This window comes from Acinonyx jubatus, chromosome B1 (genome assembly GCF_027475565.1).
Source record: "Acinonyx jubatus isolate Ajub_Pintada_27869175 chromosome B1, VMU_Ajub_asm_v1.0, whole genome shotgun sequence".
Taxonomy (NCBI): domain Eukaryota; kingdom Metazoa; phylum Chordata; class Mammalia; order Carnivora; family Felidae; genus Acinonyx; species Acinonyx jubatus.
This window is the reverse complement of record NC_069382.1, coordinates 39,965,617-39,983,813: the sequence shown is the minus strand read 5'-3', so window position 1 is coordinate 39,983,813 and position 18,197 is coordinate 39,965,617. Positions and strand designations below refer to the sequence as shown.

At 48.0% G+C, this 18,197-nt stretch overlaps 1 protein-coding gene across 16 annotated transcripts in view; it reads right to left on the bottom strand.

Annotated features, from left to right (window-relative positions):
- The window catches only part of ANK1 (ankyrin 1), a 218,210-nt gene that overhangs the window by 100,431 nt on the left and 99,582 nt on the right, over positions 1-18,197 (bottom strand). Inside the window, exon 1 of one of the 16 annotated variants that reach the window (XM_027071273.2) lies at positions 6,267-6,818. The exons of the other annotated variants lie outside the window; for them this stretch is intronic. Within the exon in view, the coding sequence (XP_026927074.1) occupies positions 6,267-6,305 (39 nt within the window). The 5' untranslated portion in view covers positions 6,306-6,818. Of the gene's footprint in view, positions 1-6,266; positions 6,819-18,197 lie in introns of those variants that run through there. 16 annotated transcript variants of the gene reach the window in all.

The following is an 18,197-nucleotide window of genomic DNA, read 5'->3' as shown; positions in this document are numbered from 1 at the left end:
GAAGCACAGCCTGGCTCTGAAATCTATGAGCTCGACCTCCTTTTCTGCTGTCAACTTAACGTGGGCTTTAGCTGTCAGGTGTCTCTCAGGAGCTCTCCTGCGTGAGAGTACAGCAGTTCCCCGCCATAGCCGTCGCCCGGCCACCTACCCCACACACATCAAGACCCCGCCACCAGAACATTTGTTTGTGTTAAAGATGAATGACAGCCAGAGAGCATGAGAGGTGAGGACAATCAAATAAAGTCAGTGAGTGCAGACAAGTGCAGAGCAAGAGCTCTGTCGGGGTGAGGGGCTGGCTCAGAGCAGGAGCCCAACAGCCTCTCTCATACCTTTGCTGTGAAGCTGAAAGGAAATAATATGGATTATTATAGATTATTATAATTACCCCATCAGCACAAGTGCTGAGCTCTGTGCTTGGCACACGGTGCACACTCAGGTCGAGTTTATTGTATAAGTGTTGTCACATGACAGGCCATCCATGAAACACGTGGTGCCAGTCCTCCAGAAGACCCACCCACACCTCATGGTTTCCTCTCCATTTGGGGGTACTCTGTCTCCTTCCTTCATGCTCCCTCCTCAGAGCACATGCTGTAGTGGATTGAACGGTGGCCCCAACAGATATGTCTGTGCCCTAATCTCTGGAACCTGGCAATGTCACCTTATTTGGAAAAAGAGGCTATGAAGATGCAATGAAGTTATGGCTCTTGAGATAAGACTGTTCTAGATTACCTAGGTTGGCCCTAAATCTACTGACAAGTATCCTTCTAAAAGATACAAGAGGAGACGCACACGCCCACAAGAAAACTTGATGGAAAGACTGAAGCAGATGTCAGAATGGTGTGGCCACAAGCCAAGGAAGCCACCAACGGGCAGAAGCTAGAAGAGGCAATTTCCCCCGAAAGTTTCCAGAAGGAGAATGGCCTTGTGTCAGCTTGACTTCAGACTTCTCGCTTCCAGAGAAGAAATACCTGTCTCAAGCCAGCAAGTCTATGGTGATTTGTTACAGCAGCCACAGAGCACTGATACACACACTACTGAAGCTCACTCTAAATACCATCTCACACAATATTCTACAATGAAACCTTGATCCTCTCCCCAAATCAGGGCTCTATGTCTTAGCCAATTAAACAGTTCACCCATGGCAGAAAAGACTCTCCACCCTTACAGACACTACCTTCACCATAGGTCTGGTCCTCCACCCTGGGGGACTGTCCCCGTCCCTCCCATCTTGCCTCCTCAGGCCTCCAGGACTTGCTTCCTTTCTCTGACCCTCAGCCAACCCCACTCCACCCCTGCCTCGCCATTTCCTGCCAACCCTCCCACATTCCAGGACTCCACATGCCCCCACCCTACCCCCTTTATAAAAGCTCAAACCCAAGTTCTGTGTTCACCTACTCACAACATACACACGCTTGGATTTCACAGTCCCCCAACATAGCCAGCAGAAGAGCCCCTTGCTCTTCTCTCCTCTGTCTTCCCATGGCATTCCCAGGCTGTCAGCTTCCAGGCCCACACCCAGATTATTCGTGGGACCCTGAAGCCCTTTGACACTCTCGTTTGCTAATTCCAATTCTGGTCCAAATCAGCTCCTATCTCCTCTATGATGCTGTCCTTGGATGCTCAATATTTACCACCTTTAAATCTAGAAATAGAAGCTTGATTTAAAAAAAAATTGTTTATTTTTGAGAGAGAGAGAGAGAGACAGAGATGGGGGTAGGGGGGCAGTGGTGGGCAGAGGATCTGAGGCGGGCTCTGTGCTGACAGCAGATAGCCCGGTGTGGGGCTCAAACTCACAAACTGAGATCGTGATGTGAGCTGAGGTCAGACGTTTAACCAACTGGGCCACCCAAGTGCCCCAGGAGTTTGGTTTTGTATTTTAAAAATGTATTTTAAATATATCTTTCTCTGTCTCCCCAGCCAAATTTTTTGCTTCTTGGGGACAGGGACCAAATCTTACACCTCTTTGGAAATCCTTCAAAGCATGGTCTACTAGGCCAAGATCTTCCTTGGCCTAAAACACAAGGCACCTAATGTCCCCAGGGTTCCTCGGCTAGGCATCCGTGGTAGGGGAAATATTTCAGAAGTGAGGATCGTTCTGTTGGTTCCCCATAAGCTGGATTCCCAGAGAAATCAGACTCAAGGTTTAAAAGCTCAGAGAGAAGTCTACTTGTGCCTGCTGAATCAGAAAGTCTGTCTGGATTCAACTATTAGGAAAAATACTAAATTACTCCCTAAGAATGAGAATGTTTGAGAGACACGTCTCCCACCTAGCCCACCTCCCCAAACTATCTTCTGCAGCAGAATAACAGGACTTTGGATAAAAACCTGAGCATGATGGGTAAGAGCAATGCAATATCACTAATGACACTGTTTGTTCAGAGTACTGACTCTGGGAAGTGAGGCAGAATATTTATTACAGACAGAGAAGCAGATAAATAGAGGGGAAGGGAAGCCCAATCCAGATGAGGCTGAGGAAGGTGAAGCAGTTTGTATAGCTTGTGTGACATAATAGTGAAATTATAGCATTAACACCGGTCACTGAGCTGGCGTCTTATCAACAGGGTATCTTTCCATCCTTATCACAACCGGTGAGGTATGTATAATTATCATCCCCATTTAAGAGGTAATGAAGCTGAGGTTTGGAAAGGTTAATAACTTGCCCAAGTTCTGCAATTAACTGTCGGGGATTCAGCCCAGGACTCCCTGATGAAAGCCCACACCCTTCCACTGCCCTTGATCCCGAGATGCACTCTCAGCAATCTCAAGCCTGAGGGGTGTCCAGGCAGCCCTGACAGATTGTAGGGGCTGGAAGGAACCACATGCTTTGGCCAATCAAACAGTTAATCCATGGCAGGGGAAGGGTCCCACGCAGGCCCCAGCTCTAACCCTGAGGGCTGTGTTAAGGCCAAGACAGGCCTCTAGGATGGGATCATCTAGTCCCAGTCCTTCCTTTCGGGGATAATAAAACCAAAGGTGAGAATAAAGTGACTGGCTAAAGTCACCTATACAGTTAGAGGTGAAGTTCAATTGCTAAGGCCTTTTCATTTTCTGTTTGGTCTTCTCTGGCATAGAGTAGTCAGGACATTAGCAGGATCCTCAGGGTATCTTACAGGTGAATTATAGATAATGGTGTCACTCCCTCTGTGTATCACTCAGTTTAATTGTACAATATATTTGCTGAGGTCCTATTTCAAGTCCAGGATTCTGCTAGGGCAAAGAGAAATAGAATAAAAAATAAGAATATAGGTCCCTGCCCTCATGATTTGAAAAACAAATGACAGAGCTATAAAGGGGTCATTCATGCATGCATGCACGTACTCACTAATTCATTCCACTAGCATTCAGTGAACACTTCCCAGGTGCCAGAGAATATTTAACCTATAGAGCAAATGACCCTGGGTTGGAATATGAGGCCCATTCTCACCATCTTGTTCTTCTGAGCCCATGCTGCTCACCCATCTAATTCAATTACCTCCAAATCAATGACCTGTCCCAGGTGCAATTTCCTGGTGCATCTAGGAACAGTGTGTGTAATCCAATAGGGCAGAAAAGAGAGTCAAATGAATCCAACACGATCCATTTAGAATGTTTATCAGTGTAAATACTAACCAGGAAAATAATGATGGCGATAATGACCAAATACTAACCAGACTGTCTCTGAGCTCTGATAAATTGGAGCACAATTCCTGGCTCTCCCCAAGTCCCACCTGTCCCTGGGATGTGGGGCAGCCTCGGAGAGACCTCTCTGTTCGAGGGAACTAGATACAGGACCTAGCAGAAGCTGTTCACCGTGTTCCAGAAAACCAGTCCACAAGGGCCCTGAACCCAGCATCACCACCGAGGAACTCTGAGCACCCCGCTAAACCTGCCTGCTTGTGTCTTCGCCCCTTCCTCATCTTGAGTTTCATTTCAAGCTAATTTTACCTGTGAGAAAATTGCTCATGCCTGCATTGAGGGCAGGAAGGGGTTTTTGTTGTGCCCTCAGCCCACATCCATGCTGGTTAATCCATGTGATGTCCCTGAACTTCCTTTCATAACAAAGTAAGTTTGCCTTTCTAAAGGCCTTACTACATTTTAGACACTTTACATAAACTAATTCATTTGCTCCTCCCAATAATCCCATGAGGCAGGTGTACTTATTGTCTCCTTTGCACAGGTGAGGTGATTGAGTCACAGAGAAGTTAAGTAACTTATCCAGAGTCACACAGCTAATACATGGCTTGGCCAGGGGTTGAATCCAAGTAGCCACACTCTAAGGTCTTTCTCTTCACCCCTGTGCTATACTGCCCCATGGGCCAATCATTTTTAGTGCTCATAATGTTCCTCTCAAGTTCAGCTTTGGAGGAAAGAAGCCTTCCACCTGCACTCAGAGCCCACTTTGGCCCTCACTTCAGAGGAAGTAATGGAGGGGAAAGGAAGGGACTCGAGTTCTCATCAAGGGCTGCTCGAAAAAGGGAGGTGAACCCTTGGTTACCTGAGACACCCAGACTATTATTAAACTTGCACTTCCTGAGTGGGGTGATACGAATATAGCAATAGATAAGTAGCCGAGGGGGCTCCAGTGTCCTGGGAGGGAGAGGCCGGAAGCACACTGCTAAATGTCAGCATGCCTGTAACACATGAGCAGTGAGGGCTTCAAAAACACCAGAGGCCAAGCAAAGTGGAGTTTCAGGTTAAGTAAGAGAGTCCCAGGGCCTCTTTATACCTTCCCTGGGGCTGGAGATGGCCCAGGGTTCCCCAGAACAAATCATGAATTACTTTCTCAAGGCCTTTTAGAACAACATTCATGTCTAAAAAGATGAATGGAAACTGAGCTACTATCAGTAAACATTGATAAGATAATATAGATAACGGATCGTTCCCCAGGGGTTTTGTTTGAGCAAAATGCAGTTTCTTTAACAAGGCCACTGTCAGGACTCCTGGGAACAGATTCTAGATCCTTTCCTGGGGTTGCTGCAGCACATCCAGAAGACTAAGGGAGGCCAAGTTCCAGATGCAGAGCTGTCTGCTCGTATTCGGGGATTGCCCTCCACATCTGACAGTTCTTTCTTACTCAGCACCTGGCTAGTCCTAGGCCCCTGTTAGGCCTCTCAGGAAGAAAAGGCAGCACCAGCCAGTGCGCACACCTGTGTGGCCCCTGCCTTTATCCCACTGACTACAGAGCATCAGATGTGAACCCTGAGCCTGACTAGGAGCATCAGAAGTGAACCCTAGACCACAGTGCGTGTTTTCATTAAGTTTTTCATTTTTCTTTCCAAAAAGTTGTGCTGGTAAAGCCTCACAAACTGTCTCCAGGAGCCCCAGTCAGATAGACTGCCATTGGCAAAGATAGAATGAACATATTAAAGGTGTCATTAAGGAAATAAAATGTGCAAGCAGGGGCTCCTGGTTCCCTTATAATCTCCCAACACAACGGCCAGGCCTTGGGAAGAACCCTGCCCATTCCTGGGCACTTCCTAAGGCCGACCTTACAGCCTGGGTGATGCAGTGATGTGTGAGCAGCCAGAGTGGACCCTGATGTTGGGAAGACCTGGCGTGAGCCCCACTCTGCCACTTGATGCTATGCCTCACACAAGTTCCCAGACCTCAATTTCCCCATTGCCAAAACAAGGATGTTACACAGCCACCCGGGAGGCCCGAGGATGACAGGGTACAGGGAAAGCAGGGGCTCCCCAGCACACAACATTGCTCTCGTCCCCATTCATTTCCCGCTGGCTCTGGACCTCCGGGCACTAGTGTTTCTAAGGTTGAGGGGTCAGATGTGTGGAGGGCGAGGGGGCCGCTTCTCCGGCCGAGGCCAGGGCCGTGGCATCCCCGCGGGTGCGGGTGGGTCCCCGCGAGGGGCAGCGAGGCGCCCCCCGCAGCAGAACCCGCTGGGAGGGACTGTCCTCCGGGGCGAGGGGACACGGCCTCGGAGAGGGCCCCGCGCGCCCGGGTCTCCTCCCCGCGCTCCCGCGTGCGCCGCCTCGCCCCGGCCGGCCACAGGTCGGGGCCGCCTCCCGCCACCGGCCCCTGCGCGGCGGCAGCCTCCAGGCCAAAGGAATTTTCCTCTGGATCCTGCTAGAAGCCTCGGCGCCCGGCTGGCGTGAGGCAGCAGAAGGGCCACCGGGGCGCGTCCCCGCACCCGCCCGAAAGTTGGCGCCCGCCAAGCCGGGCAGGACCCGCAGCCGACGGCCAGGGGCGCTGCGGCCCGTACCCCGCACGGCGGCCGCCCAACGCGCGCCGAGCTCCCCGCCCGAGCGGCCGCGAGCAGGCTGTCCACTCACCGCAGAGTCTGGACCGGACCTGCCCTGTCTCGCTGCCATCGTCCGGCGCCCGCGCTGAAATCCGAGCCCGGCTCCCTGCTCCCCCTCCCCCGTTATCTGCTCCGTGGCGCTGGGAGCGCCAGCAAGTTACGCGGCATCTGGCTAAAAATACAGGCTCCCTCCGCTCGGTTCGGGTTCGGGCTCGGGCTCGGGCTCGGGCGCCAGGACCCTGCGCCCGGCCGCCCGGCCGCCCTCCAGCCAGCCAGCCAGCCAGCCGCTAATGGGATCTCTTCATTTTCTCTCCATTATTATGTCCGGTGGGAAAGTTAATGCGAAGCGATCTCCGGAGAGAAGGCACCTGCTGCCAAGCCCGGAGGAGGGGGTGCGTGGAGGGTGCGGGTGGGGGTGCGGCCCGAGCTGCAGGTGCCGGCCGGCCGGGCGGGGAGCGAGCGTCCTGCCGCTGCAGAAGGGAGGCACACACGTCCAATGGAGGTGAGGAGCTCCAAGCTGCATGGCGCTCCCGCCCTGCCTCCTGCTGCCCCGACTGCCCTAGTGAACGGGCCCCGGAGCCTGCAAAGACGGCCAGGGTGAGCTCAGCAAAGTCTATTTATGCCCCATAACCAATTTGCATGTTTTGAGCTCTTACATCGTGTCCTGAGATACCAGCTAATCAGCCTATTCCAGATTCTGCCAGAGAGCCGCGATGCGAAATGAAGCTGAGAGGCAGTACACAGATCTGTTATTACTATCTCCCTCATCCCTCAAGTCTGCTGGTGTTAATGAAACATCGGCTGGAGTAAGCTCCCAGTTTTCTGTTCCGGGACCATCTTCACCTTTTCCTGAGGTCATCTCAGGGGCAGATGTCAAAAACATCTGTGGGGGGGCGGGGGGGGGGGAGGGGAGGTGGCCAAGCCTTGGGGGCTATGCCAGATTATTAAGAACAGGTGACTAGAAGTGGTCAGCAAAAGCAATGCCAGGTAATTGGCCCCCCGGGGCAAGATTGCTTGTTCAGACCATGGATGTTTTATATCATGAGCCCGGCTTCATGTTCTCTTCAAATAACACTAAATGCTCTTTTTCCACCCCTCCTGCCCTGACACATAGGTATGGCCGAGCTGTGTGTGTTGGTGAGGAATTAACACACTGAGCACCTATTAGGTGATGGACATATTGCCTTACTTTAATTAATCCTCACAGCCACCCCATAAGGTAGACGATGCTTTTAGCTTGTAAAGGAACTGAGCTCAGACAGGTAGAGTCAGGACCATGGTCCCCACTAGTAAATGGAGGGTGCCGCTGACCCAAAGCCCTTCCATTAACAGCACTGGCAAGATTCCTAACAAAAGTATACTCAGGGCCAGGAATAGATAATGTGCAGCATGCTCCTGAAGGTTAGAAAAAAACTCTGAGAGTGTTTTCCAAAGTAAAGTGCTCTTCAAAGCCATTCAACAATTAAAGAAAAGTCCCAAACAAGTGGGATAAATAAAGATCAAGAGAAAAGGTCTATATGTTGTCAAAACAGAGGGATCTGAAGTGTATAATGCAACCAAATCCTCTCCATGTGAGTGGGAAAAAAAAAACTGGTATTTGAAGACTGCAGCATCAGAACTTTCTAGGTCTGAGGCCCTCAACATCATTAGAGGATGAACTTCAGGATAGGCCACCTCTGAAAGGGGGGTGGAAAACACCTGCACTGCTGTACCAAAGGGCAAGGTGTCTGAGTATAGGAAGTCACCCCAGCCCTTCTCTCCCCATGCACACGTTGTTAACACACAGGTCCCTACAGGTCTCTTGTCCCGTGCCTCTTAAAACTGTCTCTCAGATATGCTAAAATCCTCTACATAGAGAGCTTCAATTAATAAATTATGGTTACTGGAACAGCCCTGATCATAGCCCAGTGTAGTATCTCAAGGGATTCTAAAGCACCACTCAACATTAATATTTAGAGATAGAGAAAATGCCCTACTCAAATGGAAGATAAAGAATATGCAGACTACTTTCAAAAACCGATACAACTGACTGCACCATGAAACACAGACCACTTTTTTAGCAGCTATATTAAGTTTTGATTGCCATACCATAAACAGTGTATTTAAAATGTACAATTTGGTAAGTTTTGGTATATGTAAACCCCCATAAAACCATCATGATACAGTCATGATAATGAACCTCCAGAATCACCTCCAAAAATTTCCTCCTACATCATGATCCCTCCCTTGTGCCAGTAGGTCCACATCCCTGCCAATACTTGGTATGGCCAATCTTAATTCAGAAATCCTAGTAGATGTGCAGTAGTATTTCACTGTGGCTTTCATTTGCACTCGTCTAATAGCTAATGGTGTTAAACATCTTTTCAGAGGATTACTTCCCATCCACATATCTTCTTTGGTATCATATCTGTTCAAACCTTTTGCCCATTTCTAAGTCAGGTTGCTTTATTATTGAGTTTTAACAGTTCTTTATATACAGAGTAACTATTTATTTTTTTTTATTTCTGAGTGAGCACAAGTGGGGGAGGAGCAAAGAGAGAGGGAGACACAAAATTGGAAGCAGGCTCCAGGCTCCGAGCTGTCAGCACAGAGCCTGACATGGGGTTCAAACCCACAAACTGTGAGATCATGACCTGAGTTGAAGTCACACGCTTAACTGACTGAGCCACCCAGGCGCTCCCAGAATATCTGTTTTAAAAGTGAGATAAACTAAGACCTTGCAAGTAAAGTGAAATATTCAAAGTTAAAATAGGAAAACATCCCCAGTCTAATTTTGGTACCCAGATATTAAAGCTCCTAAGTCCAGTGTTCCTTGTACCGTCCAATGCTATGGGTTTTACACAACCACAAAGAAAAAGGACAAGATAGTTATAGTGGACCAGAAGCTGAATACAACCCATAGCATTGTGAGAGTAATGGGAAAGATGCTGAGGTACTATCAGAGGAACTGATCAGGACTGGCAAGAATTCTTTAAAAAGATTTTTTTTAATGTTTATTTAATTTTGAGAGAGAGAGACAGAGTGCGAGCAGGGGAGGGGCAGAGAGAGAAGGAGACACAAATCGGAAGCAGGCTCCAGGCTCTGAGTTATCAGCACAGAGCCCCATGCAGCATTCAAACTCATGGACGGCAAGATTGTGACCTGAGCCAAAGTCGGACGCTCAACCGACTGAGCCATCCAGGTGCCCCAGGATTGTTACGAATTCTTGATGTTACCTATGACCTCATTAAGGTTGAGGATTTACAACTTAAATATGCAAAGAGGCAAGGCCCAAGAGGAGAAGAAAGGAAACAATGTCAGACTTGAAGGAGCTGAGGTGACTGGCACTAAGGAGAATAAAGGATTTGGCCCTTCAGATGTAAAGTCCTCCTTCTGGCCCTAGAACCCCAGCACAGGCCTAATGATATGGTGCCTCTCTCAAGTGTGGTAGCCAGGTGACCATGATTCCATTATAAGCTTCTCACAGGCAGAGGCAGCTTTGTTCAAATGTTCTGTATTCCCAATCCCTCCTCCTCGCCTTCCCCATCTGCTCCCCTGTGTGATTAGCACAGTGCTGGGCAGTGGTGCCCAATAAATGCTTGCTTACCAATGTTTGAAAAGGGCAAACCCACCGTCATAATGAAAGGGTAAGTCATGGGGTTGAAAACTGAGGTAGAGAAGATTTACATTAGGCATTAGACAGGAAGAACTTTCCAGCTGTTGGGGATATGACTTAATAGAACTCATTATTCAGAAAGGGCTGAATCTTTGCTGGGAATCCTTCAGGATAGCAGAGACAGATAACTCACCATTTCATATGGCATATAGAAGCAGGATAAACTAAATGACTTGTCATGGTGTCTTTGGGCTCTAGGCATTCAGAAAGATAAGGGATTATTATTTTCTCCATGAGCTGACTGTCCCTTCTCCACCCTCCATCACCACCACACCTTTAGATGACAAATAACCATCCTGCTCCCTGCCAGTTTCCTTTTTTTTCCATACCTGAAGGCTGCACTTTTTTTTTTTTAATTCTTTTTAACGTTTCCATTCATTTTTGAGAGACAGAGAGAGACAGGACATGAGCGGGGGAGGGGCAAAGAGAGAGGGAGACACAGAATCGGAAGCAGGAAGCAGGCTCCAGGCTCTGAGCTGTCAGCACAGAGCCCAATGCGGGGCTCGAACCCATGAACCATGAGATCATGACCTGAGCCGAAGTCAGACGCTTAACTGACCGAGCCACCCCAAGGCTGCACTTTTTATTGCAGGTATTGAATGTATCAGGAGATCTGCCAGTGACAGTCACTGAAACCGAAGCAAAGCAACAGAAAGGAACTGATTAGCTAAAGAAAAAACCAGAGGTTCTCAGGAAGGACACAAGACCACTTGTTCCATCCTATAGGTTCATAGGGTCTACAGGTTTTTTCCAATCTTGCTAAATACTTTACCAACTGTCTCTGCAGTTCCCTAGGCAGATGAGCATAATGAGATGCTAGAGGCTTCCGCTGTGGAGCCTGTCCTCTAGGCCACATCCAGGTATGTCAGGAGGAGACAGTGCAGGAGAAGAAAGGGAAGCAATTCATTGTATAATCCAGAAAATCCCTGAGTGGAGTGGGAGCCCAGGACAGTCTATGGGGACCCTGCAGTGAATTCCTCCAAGAATCTAGCTCTTCCACAAACTGGGAGAACACGTCTCTTTGCTCAAAAGCCTGGAGCAAAGGATCCCAGGTGCATGGGATTCTCAGATGTCTGTGCCTCCCCCAGAACGTTTTGGGGGGACAGGAACAGGCAGCTTCAGGCAGCGGCCAGCCAGGACACAAGCTGGCTCCCGTCTAAAGGAATGTGAGAGCTGACATTCAGGGCAGACCCGGGATTCCAGAGAAAGGCCTCCTGTCACCTCACGCCCTGGGCAGCAGCTACTGCTCTCCCCCTTCAATTAACTCAAGGACAGATGTGCCCCTCCTGCTCCTCTGGTCTAATCCCCCTCCAACTCAGACATGGAACTAACTTAGTAACAATGGCACTATTTGCTTCTCTGGGCAGCCTTCAAACACTCAAAGTTAGTAGGCCCGCTGCTCTGCAGTTGCACTGTGTAAATTTTGATAAGGGAAGTAACTTTTCTGAGTATTGGTTTCTTCATCAGTAAAATAAAAATAACTTGACTCACGTCTCCAGGTATTATGAAAATAATGTAGGGGCACCTGGGTGGTTCAGTTGGTTAAACGTCCAAGTCTTGACTTCAGCTCAGGGCATGATCCCAGGGTCATGGGATCAAACCCCACATCACGCTCTGAGCTGAGGATGAAGTCTGCTTAAGATTCTCTCCCTCCCTGTCCCTCTGCCCCTCCCCTGCTTGCATGTACTCTCTCTCTCTCTCTCTCTCTCTCTCTCTCTCTCTCTCTCGCTCTCTCAAAATAAAAAATAACAATAATATAATAAAATAAAATAATAATGTAAATGCCTAGCACCACTAAGGACACACAGCAGGTACTCAATAAGTGACAATTAGCATCTCTTCTTCTCCTCCTCTCCTCCCCTTCTTCTCAACTAAAGCTTCCGTCAATGGTTAACCCTTCCCACCGCCCAGAGTGTTGCTGATCTTGTTTCTATTCTGGAAAATTAGGGCCTTGTTACAGCTTAGCCAAGGTCAAACATTCACAGCTGTGAACAGGACCCCAAGAGCCCCCAGCACTCTGCTACAACGACTGGAGTTGGGCTTCTGATGCACCATTTCAATGCAGTGAAGAAATGAGTCTCGAGTCCTGTGTACAGCCGAGCCTCAGGTCTGACAGCTCCCCCTGCGGCTTCCTGGCTGCTGGCTGCAGCACGGCCTGCTGACAAGTACAACTCTGCTCTCGACCATTCTTCTATCTGTCCAGCCCCTCATGCATGCTGGGAGGTGCCTCAGCTCCTGGAGACTCTGGGCACAGAGGATAAGGGTGCCTAGCAGGAGCTCCACCCTTTACTGAGAAAGGCAGGCTCGTTTATCGCTGCTGGAGCCAGCCATCAACCACCCCGGGGACTGTGTAAACCATCAAGAGCATCACTGCTGGGAAAATGTTATTCCTCATCCAGACACTATTGCACCCCCCTGCACTAGCCCCACCCCCTCCACCTACTGATTAATTGGGAAGGAACTTTACAGAATACGGGCTGCAGCTATTACACTGGGTGGACTGAGAAGTCCAGTCTGACTCCCCTCAGACCTTGTAATTCCTTCTTAAGATTTTCAATAGTGAGAGAAGAAAGGGAAAGGAGAAAAGACAGTCTGGGTTGTTTTGCTATTTAATTTTGTGTGGAGAGCACCCAGTGGCCAGCTGGATAGCCCTGGGCGCCCCCCCCCCCCCCACTGGAGCAAGGGATCCCAAGTGTGGGGTCTATTTAGGGAGGTGATCAGAGCTGGGTATCAGGTCCCATAGCACTGGCACTGATCTCTATCATGTTCCTTTTAAGAGGGTTGGCAGGCCCGGAGTCTATTTTTAAACCCATGAGAAAGGTGCTACAGGGAATCCAGAGAGGGCCAGCATTAAACCCGAGATCACTGCAGGGGAGGCGGGGGACAGCAAAGCTGAATCTAGGATTTTCTCTTCATATACCCTCAGGGGTTCCCCTCATTCCTGGGACTGGATAATGGCTGTCCTTCCAAAGGGATCTTTTTAGCTGTAAGCCCACTCTGACACGGCCTCGGTGGAACCGGACTCCTCACGAACCCTCAACTTGGAAAACGGTTTTACACTCTGGGTTGCTTTTTCAGTATTGAGATTTTTTGGGTATATCCCCACTCCTGGTGTGAAAAAAAAAACCAACGTGCTTTTGAGTATATTTGTTATCTCCCTCTCTGATTTTCAAATCATGTGCTCTGGAGCTCTCCCTCCCTCCCCCCCCCCCCCAACATGGACAAACTCAAAGCGAAGTTTGCCAAAGGGAAGGACCAACAAAGCCCGACCTCCCCAGTGGTCTCTGTGCCTAGTGCCCCAGAAACCCTGCCCCTGTGCTGGAGGGAAAAGAGGGGAGCGGACCCAGTGGCAAGTCTACAAGGGACAGGATTATTTTCCCAATAGTAAGAAGCAAACAGGCATCCAAACGTCACTGTTTCTCAGCCAATAACCAGATGAAGAGAGCAGAATGTTTTATGTACAATAACAAATTTCAACTTCAGTATCCATTTCTGTTTTTGGATAAGAAATAGAACTGGAATTCCTAAACAACTCGATGCCTCAAAAATAAGCAAATAGCTTTTGTTTGCCGAGCAGTTCTGGACCCACTCAGGGCTACCCAGGCAGGGAAAAAAGTATGAGATGAGGGGTCCCCTCACATTTGTTCATCTCAGCATCTCTACACCCAGCACAAAGCAGCACGAATACATGTCTCTCGAGTGGAACAGGATTATGTTCCTCAAGTGGGCCAAATGGCTGGGTCAAAACAACATACATGAGTGTTAGCATGATACAGACCACACACCAGAGGCTCAGGAAACGTTGACTCAACTGGAATCCAAAGAAATTCATTCAATTCAGATTTTAAAATGAGTCACATCCATGAAAAAAAAAAATCAGATGTTCTAAGCTGTTGGCCAAATTGTTCATTTCCCCACATGCTGTCATGGCCCCTGTGGAAACAGCCTTGGAACCAGTCACTTCATAGGCGGGGAAGAGCCCTGGGTTGTGCAGGAGGAAAGGATCCTGCACCCCAGTGTGCACCTCCAGGCTTTCCCCCCCAATTTCCATTAGCACAAAACTACCAGCTCAGGCAGAACAAGCAAGTTGGCTTCCTCACTCCCAAGGCGGTCATGCAGATAGGTCCTTAACAGATCCCATCTCTCTGCTGTGGGTGAGAGGGTGTTGACAGGTCATGGGGTCCATGAATATAATTCTAAAGGCATCGCCCTCATCAAGTGTGCTGGCCCATCTCCCGTTGCCATGTTTCATTTTTGCCACCGTGCGGGGCTCTGGCTGTGCTCAGAACCGACACTTTAGAACATATTGCCTGGCTGCTGACTGGGGAGCCCAGACTCAGGGCGGAAATTACACACATTTTGGAAAACATGTACGAGACACGCTGCCAGAATGGCCTGGTTTACTACACTCTGTCCAGTGCTCCCACACATTATGGAAACCTTCCTCTGCAGCCCGCTGCTTAGGAGAAAAAACTCACTTCACATTTGGACGTGCTCACATGGGCTTGGCTATTGGCAGCGAACCCCATGGCTCAGTTTCCAAAGGATGTCCAAGTGCCCGTTCAGAGAGCCCTACATGGCTGACCAGTAGATCTGCTCAGGCCTTTCCCTTATTTGAACAATTCTCCCTAAGGAGAGAAAGCCAGAATGGGTAGCCTGTCGCCAGCCTGACCTGCCTAAAGAATTCCAGAGGGGCCTGTGCTCCCCAAACTTTGCCTGGCCTCTGGAGCAAGGATTCCCCAGCTTGGGGGAGGCAGAGTTGATTCCACTAGGAATTGGAGCCTGGGAAGATCATGCCCTGTGACCCCGCTTCCCTGCCCTCTGGCCCATCATACTTCACTCTGGTGACAATGAGGTACAGAGAAAAGAGCAGGAGGGGGAAAGAATCTGAAAATAATAACAGTTCAGATTTAAGAGCTAGGTGCTGTTCTAAGTATTTTAGATGTCTACACATTGAATCCTCACAACTACCCTAGAAAGAAGCTGCCATGGAAGTATTCCCATCTCACAGAAGGCAAGGTATGGCACAAAAACATTTAGTAATTTGCCCAAAGTCACCCAAGAGCACTACATGCTTTGGGCCATGCATGAAGCCGAGGGAAGAGAGTCACTCTGGTTTTTGCTTGATTATATGAGCTAAGGGATTTTTAGGGTAGATAAAAAAGTGAAATTCAGTATTCTCCAGGAAGAATGGCTCAGTCTTGGAAATTTGAGTGCAACCAAGAGCCTCTTTATTATTTTGGCCATTCCCGCTGGTCAGAAGGGAGGCCAGCCACCGATCAGAGGCACGTTCAATGCAGAAATGTTTATAGGACCTAGGCCCTAAAGGGATTAATGACAGGTGACTGAGCCAAGATGGTCTCTCCCAGAAGGTTGGGGAAATGGAGAGTCTTGAAACAATCCCAGTCTACTCCCACTGAGTTCTCTAGAATTATCACAGTAACTTCAGGAATACCCCCCTTGGAACCAGGTGCAAGCAGCACCAGGAAGCAGGTGCAAACAGCCTCTGCAGCTAGCCCTGGGGAGGGATAATGAGATGGTGGAGTCCTTAGGGACCCCCTGCTGTAGCACTGACTTCTTTCCCCTTCCTTAGGGCGCTGATGGTCAGGGGCAGACCCAGCTGGCCAAATGCTGACTGAAGAAGTTTCTTCTCTCTTCCTACAACCAAAACACTTCAAAGCAATTAAGCCCAATTAAACCAGTACCTGGCCTGCCTACCATCCCCTGAATTTTGCCATTCCTCACAACCCGACAGCTTCCTGCAAGATCTTCTTAAGCTCCTTTCACAACAGGACACTTAGAAGTTAACACTGAAGAACACCTTGGTATCTGCCTTCTACTTCCCGGGGCCTCTTTTCTCTCTCCTACCAAGGCAATAAGAGCAGGTGCCACACATAATATTTCACACGGGGCTCATCATATTATTCTTAATAATTGAATAGAGACCATTATCTTTCTATTTAATCCTCTTGTGAATTCTGGCTGGCTTCTCTGTGAGATATATTTTCATACAGTATTTATATCACCCCTTTTATAATTACTTAAATAAAAGGGGGGAGAAAATAAGTTACAAATCATCAGCCACATCTGCATTTCTCTCTGTCTCTCTTATCTGCAGAAATCCCCACCTACAGTAGGTGAATCCCAAGGTAGGTCACTCATTTGGACATTTCTAATCTGTACAGTGATGAAGCATGTCTAGATGGTCCCTTTTCTAAACTTTGGCTTCATATCTTTTTAAAGAAATAAAATGTTATAGAAGCATTAATGTGCTTTCCATATCTAAAATTTTATGACTTTATGAATACCCTACTTCTAGTCTAAAATCAACCTTGACTTCTTCTTCTATTAACTGCTTTTCAAGATGACCTTTCTCAGCACCCCTGACCTTGAACTGCTAAATAAAGGTACATTAGGTATTGGAGAAAGAATAAGAGAAATGGGCAGTGAACCAAGTATCACTAAAAAACCCATTATCATTTCTGTAATGACTGAGCTAGTTCTTAGCCTCTTAGAGAAAGAAAGAGAGAGAGAGACATTTCCAGGATTTCTGAAATGAGATACAAAGATGACAATCAACACATCCAGAGGAAAATCATTGCCAATATCCATATCAGCCTTTGGTCCCTAAAATGCTTTTAGGGTGAGGCTAACAGAGATAAATGATCAACAAAAGACTTGGTGGTGCCAATAGGTCTGCTTCTCATTCCTTTATTCTTCCATTCAGATATGAACTGTTGAATTGCCACGTGCAATCCAAGAACCCAATGGAAGATATACATTAAGTATATTCCATGGTTGCTACCCTTGGGAAGATGGCAAACTAGTAGAGATAAAGATATAGTTATATAGAAAATAAATAGAACAACAAAAGGGGTAAAGATTCAGTAAGAGATGCCCCCATGGCACAGTTAAAACCAAACAAGAGGTTCCAACAAGAAGTGTCAGGAGTTCAAAGGAGAGGCTGAGGTCAGAGGAGGCCACAGCACCCAGGGCAACCTTTTGTCCAGCAGTGAGACTTGAACCAACCATAAGGACAGCCGGTTTTTAGAAAGTCATGGGGATCAATTTCAATTTGGAGCCTGTGCCCCAGGTGTTTGGTTATAGAAGACAGAACACGGATCCAGAAACAAACATTTGTAAATATAAATATATAAGTAAGGCAACAAAATAAATATGCGTACTCTGGGGAACTCTATGAATATTACGTAAAAGAATAATTAATTCCAAATGATAGTACAGCTTTTAACGTTTTAAACATCTCTTGTCATGAGGTTGAAGGGAGCTGCCATCTCTCACAAAGGTTTTATGCAAACATGAAAATGAGATGATGGTTATTGGACTCATTCATTTGTTTAAAAAACATCTAGGGGCACCTGGGTGACTTATTCAGTTAAGCATCCGACTTTGGCTCAGGTCATGATCTCACGGTTTGTGAGCTTGAACCCTACATCGGGTTCTGTACTGGTGGTGCAGAATTTGCTTGGGGTTCTCTCTCTCCCTCTCTCTCTGCCTCTTCCCCACTTGTGCTCTCTCTCTCCCTCTCAAAATGAATAAATAAACTTAAAAAAATTTTTTTTAAATATCTGTATCGGGGTACCTGACTGGCTCAGTCAGTAGAGTGCGTGACTCTTGATCTTGCAGTTGTGAGTTCAAGCCCCACATTGGGTGTAGAGCTTATTTAAAGAAACGTATATATCTGTTTGATTGTTAGATGCCAGACACTCTTTAGGATACAGCATTGAACAGAGAGACAAATGTCCTGCCCTCGACGAGCTTACTTTCTAACTGGAGAGAGAGCAAATGGATGGACAAGCAATAAGATATTGATCCTACAGGGAAGTGATAAGGGCCACAAAGGACAATCACACAAGGAAACGGACAGAGAGTAAGATGGGATACAGTGTTAGACACAGGAGGCCTCTCTGAGAAGGTGATGCTGGAGCAGAGGCCTGAATGCAGACAGAGATGGAGGGTGTGGCATCTGGAAATGAAAAGGTTGTGAGAGGTCCACTTGACACAGTCAAGGAATATTCTAGTGCTCTACCCGAGTCTCTGCCACCACCGAGGCACGCCTCTTGCTGGGTCTGGAGTGCCCTGTTCTATACCAACAGATTCTATGCATCTTTTGACACCCATGGGACAAGAAGTTCGAAGCACTCACTGGTAGAGGAACCAAAAGAAAGAAACAGTAACAGGTAACATTTGGGGGTGCTTACTATGTGGTAAGCATCGTTCTAAGTATCTTACAAGTGCTAGCTCATTTAATCCTCACGGCAACTTTAGAAGGTATATGCTCCAACTGGC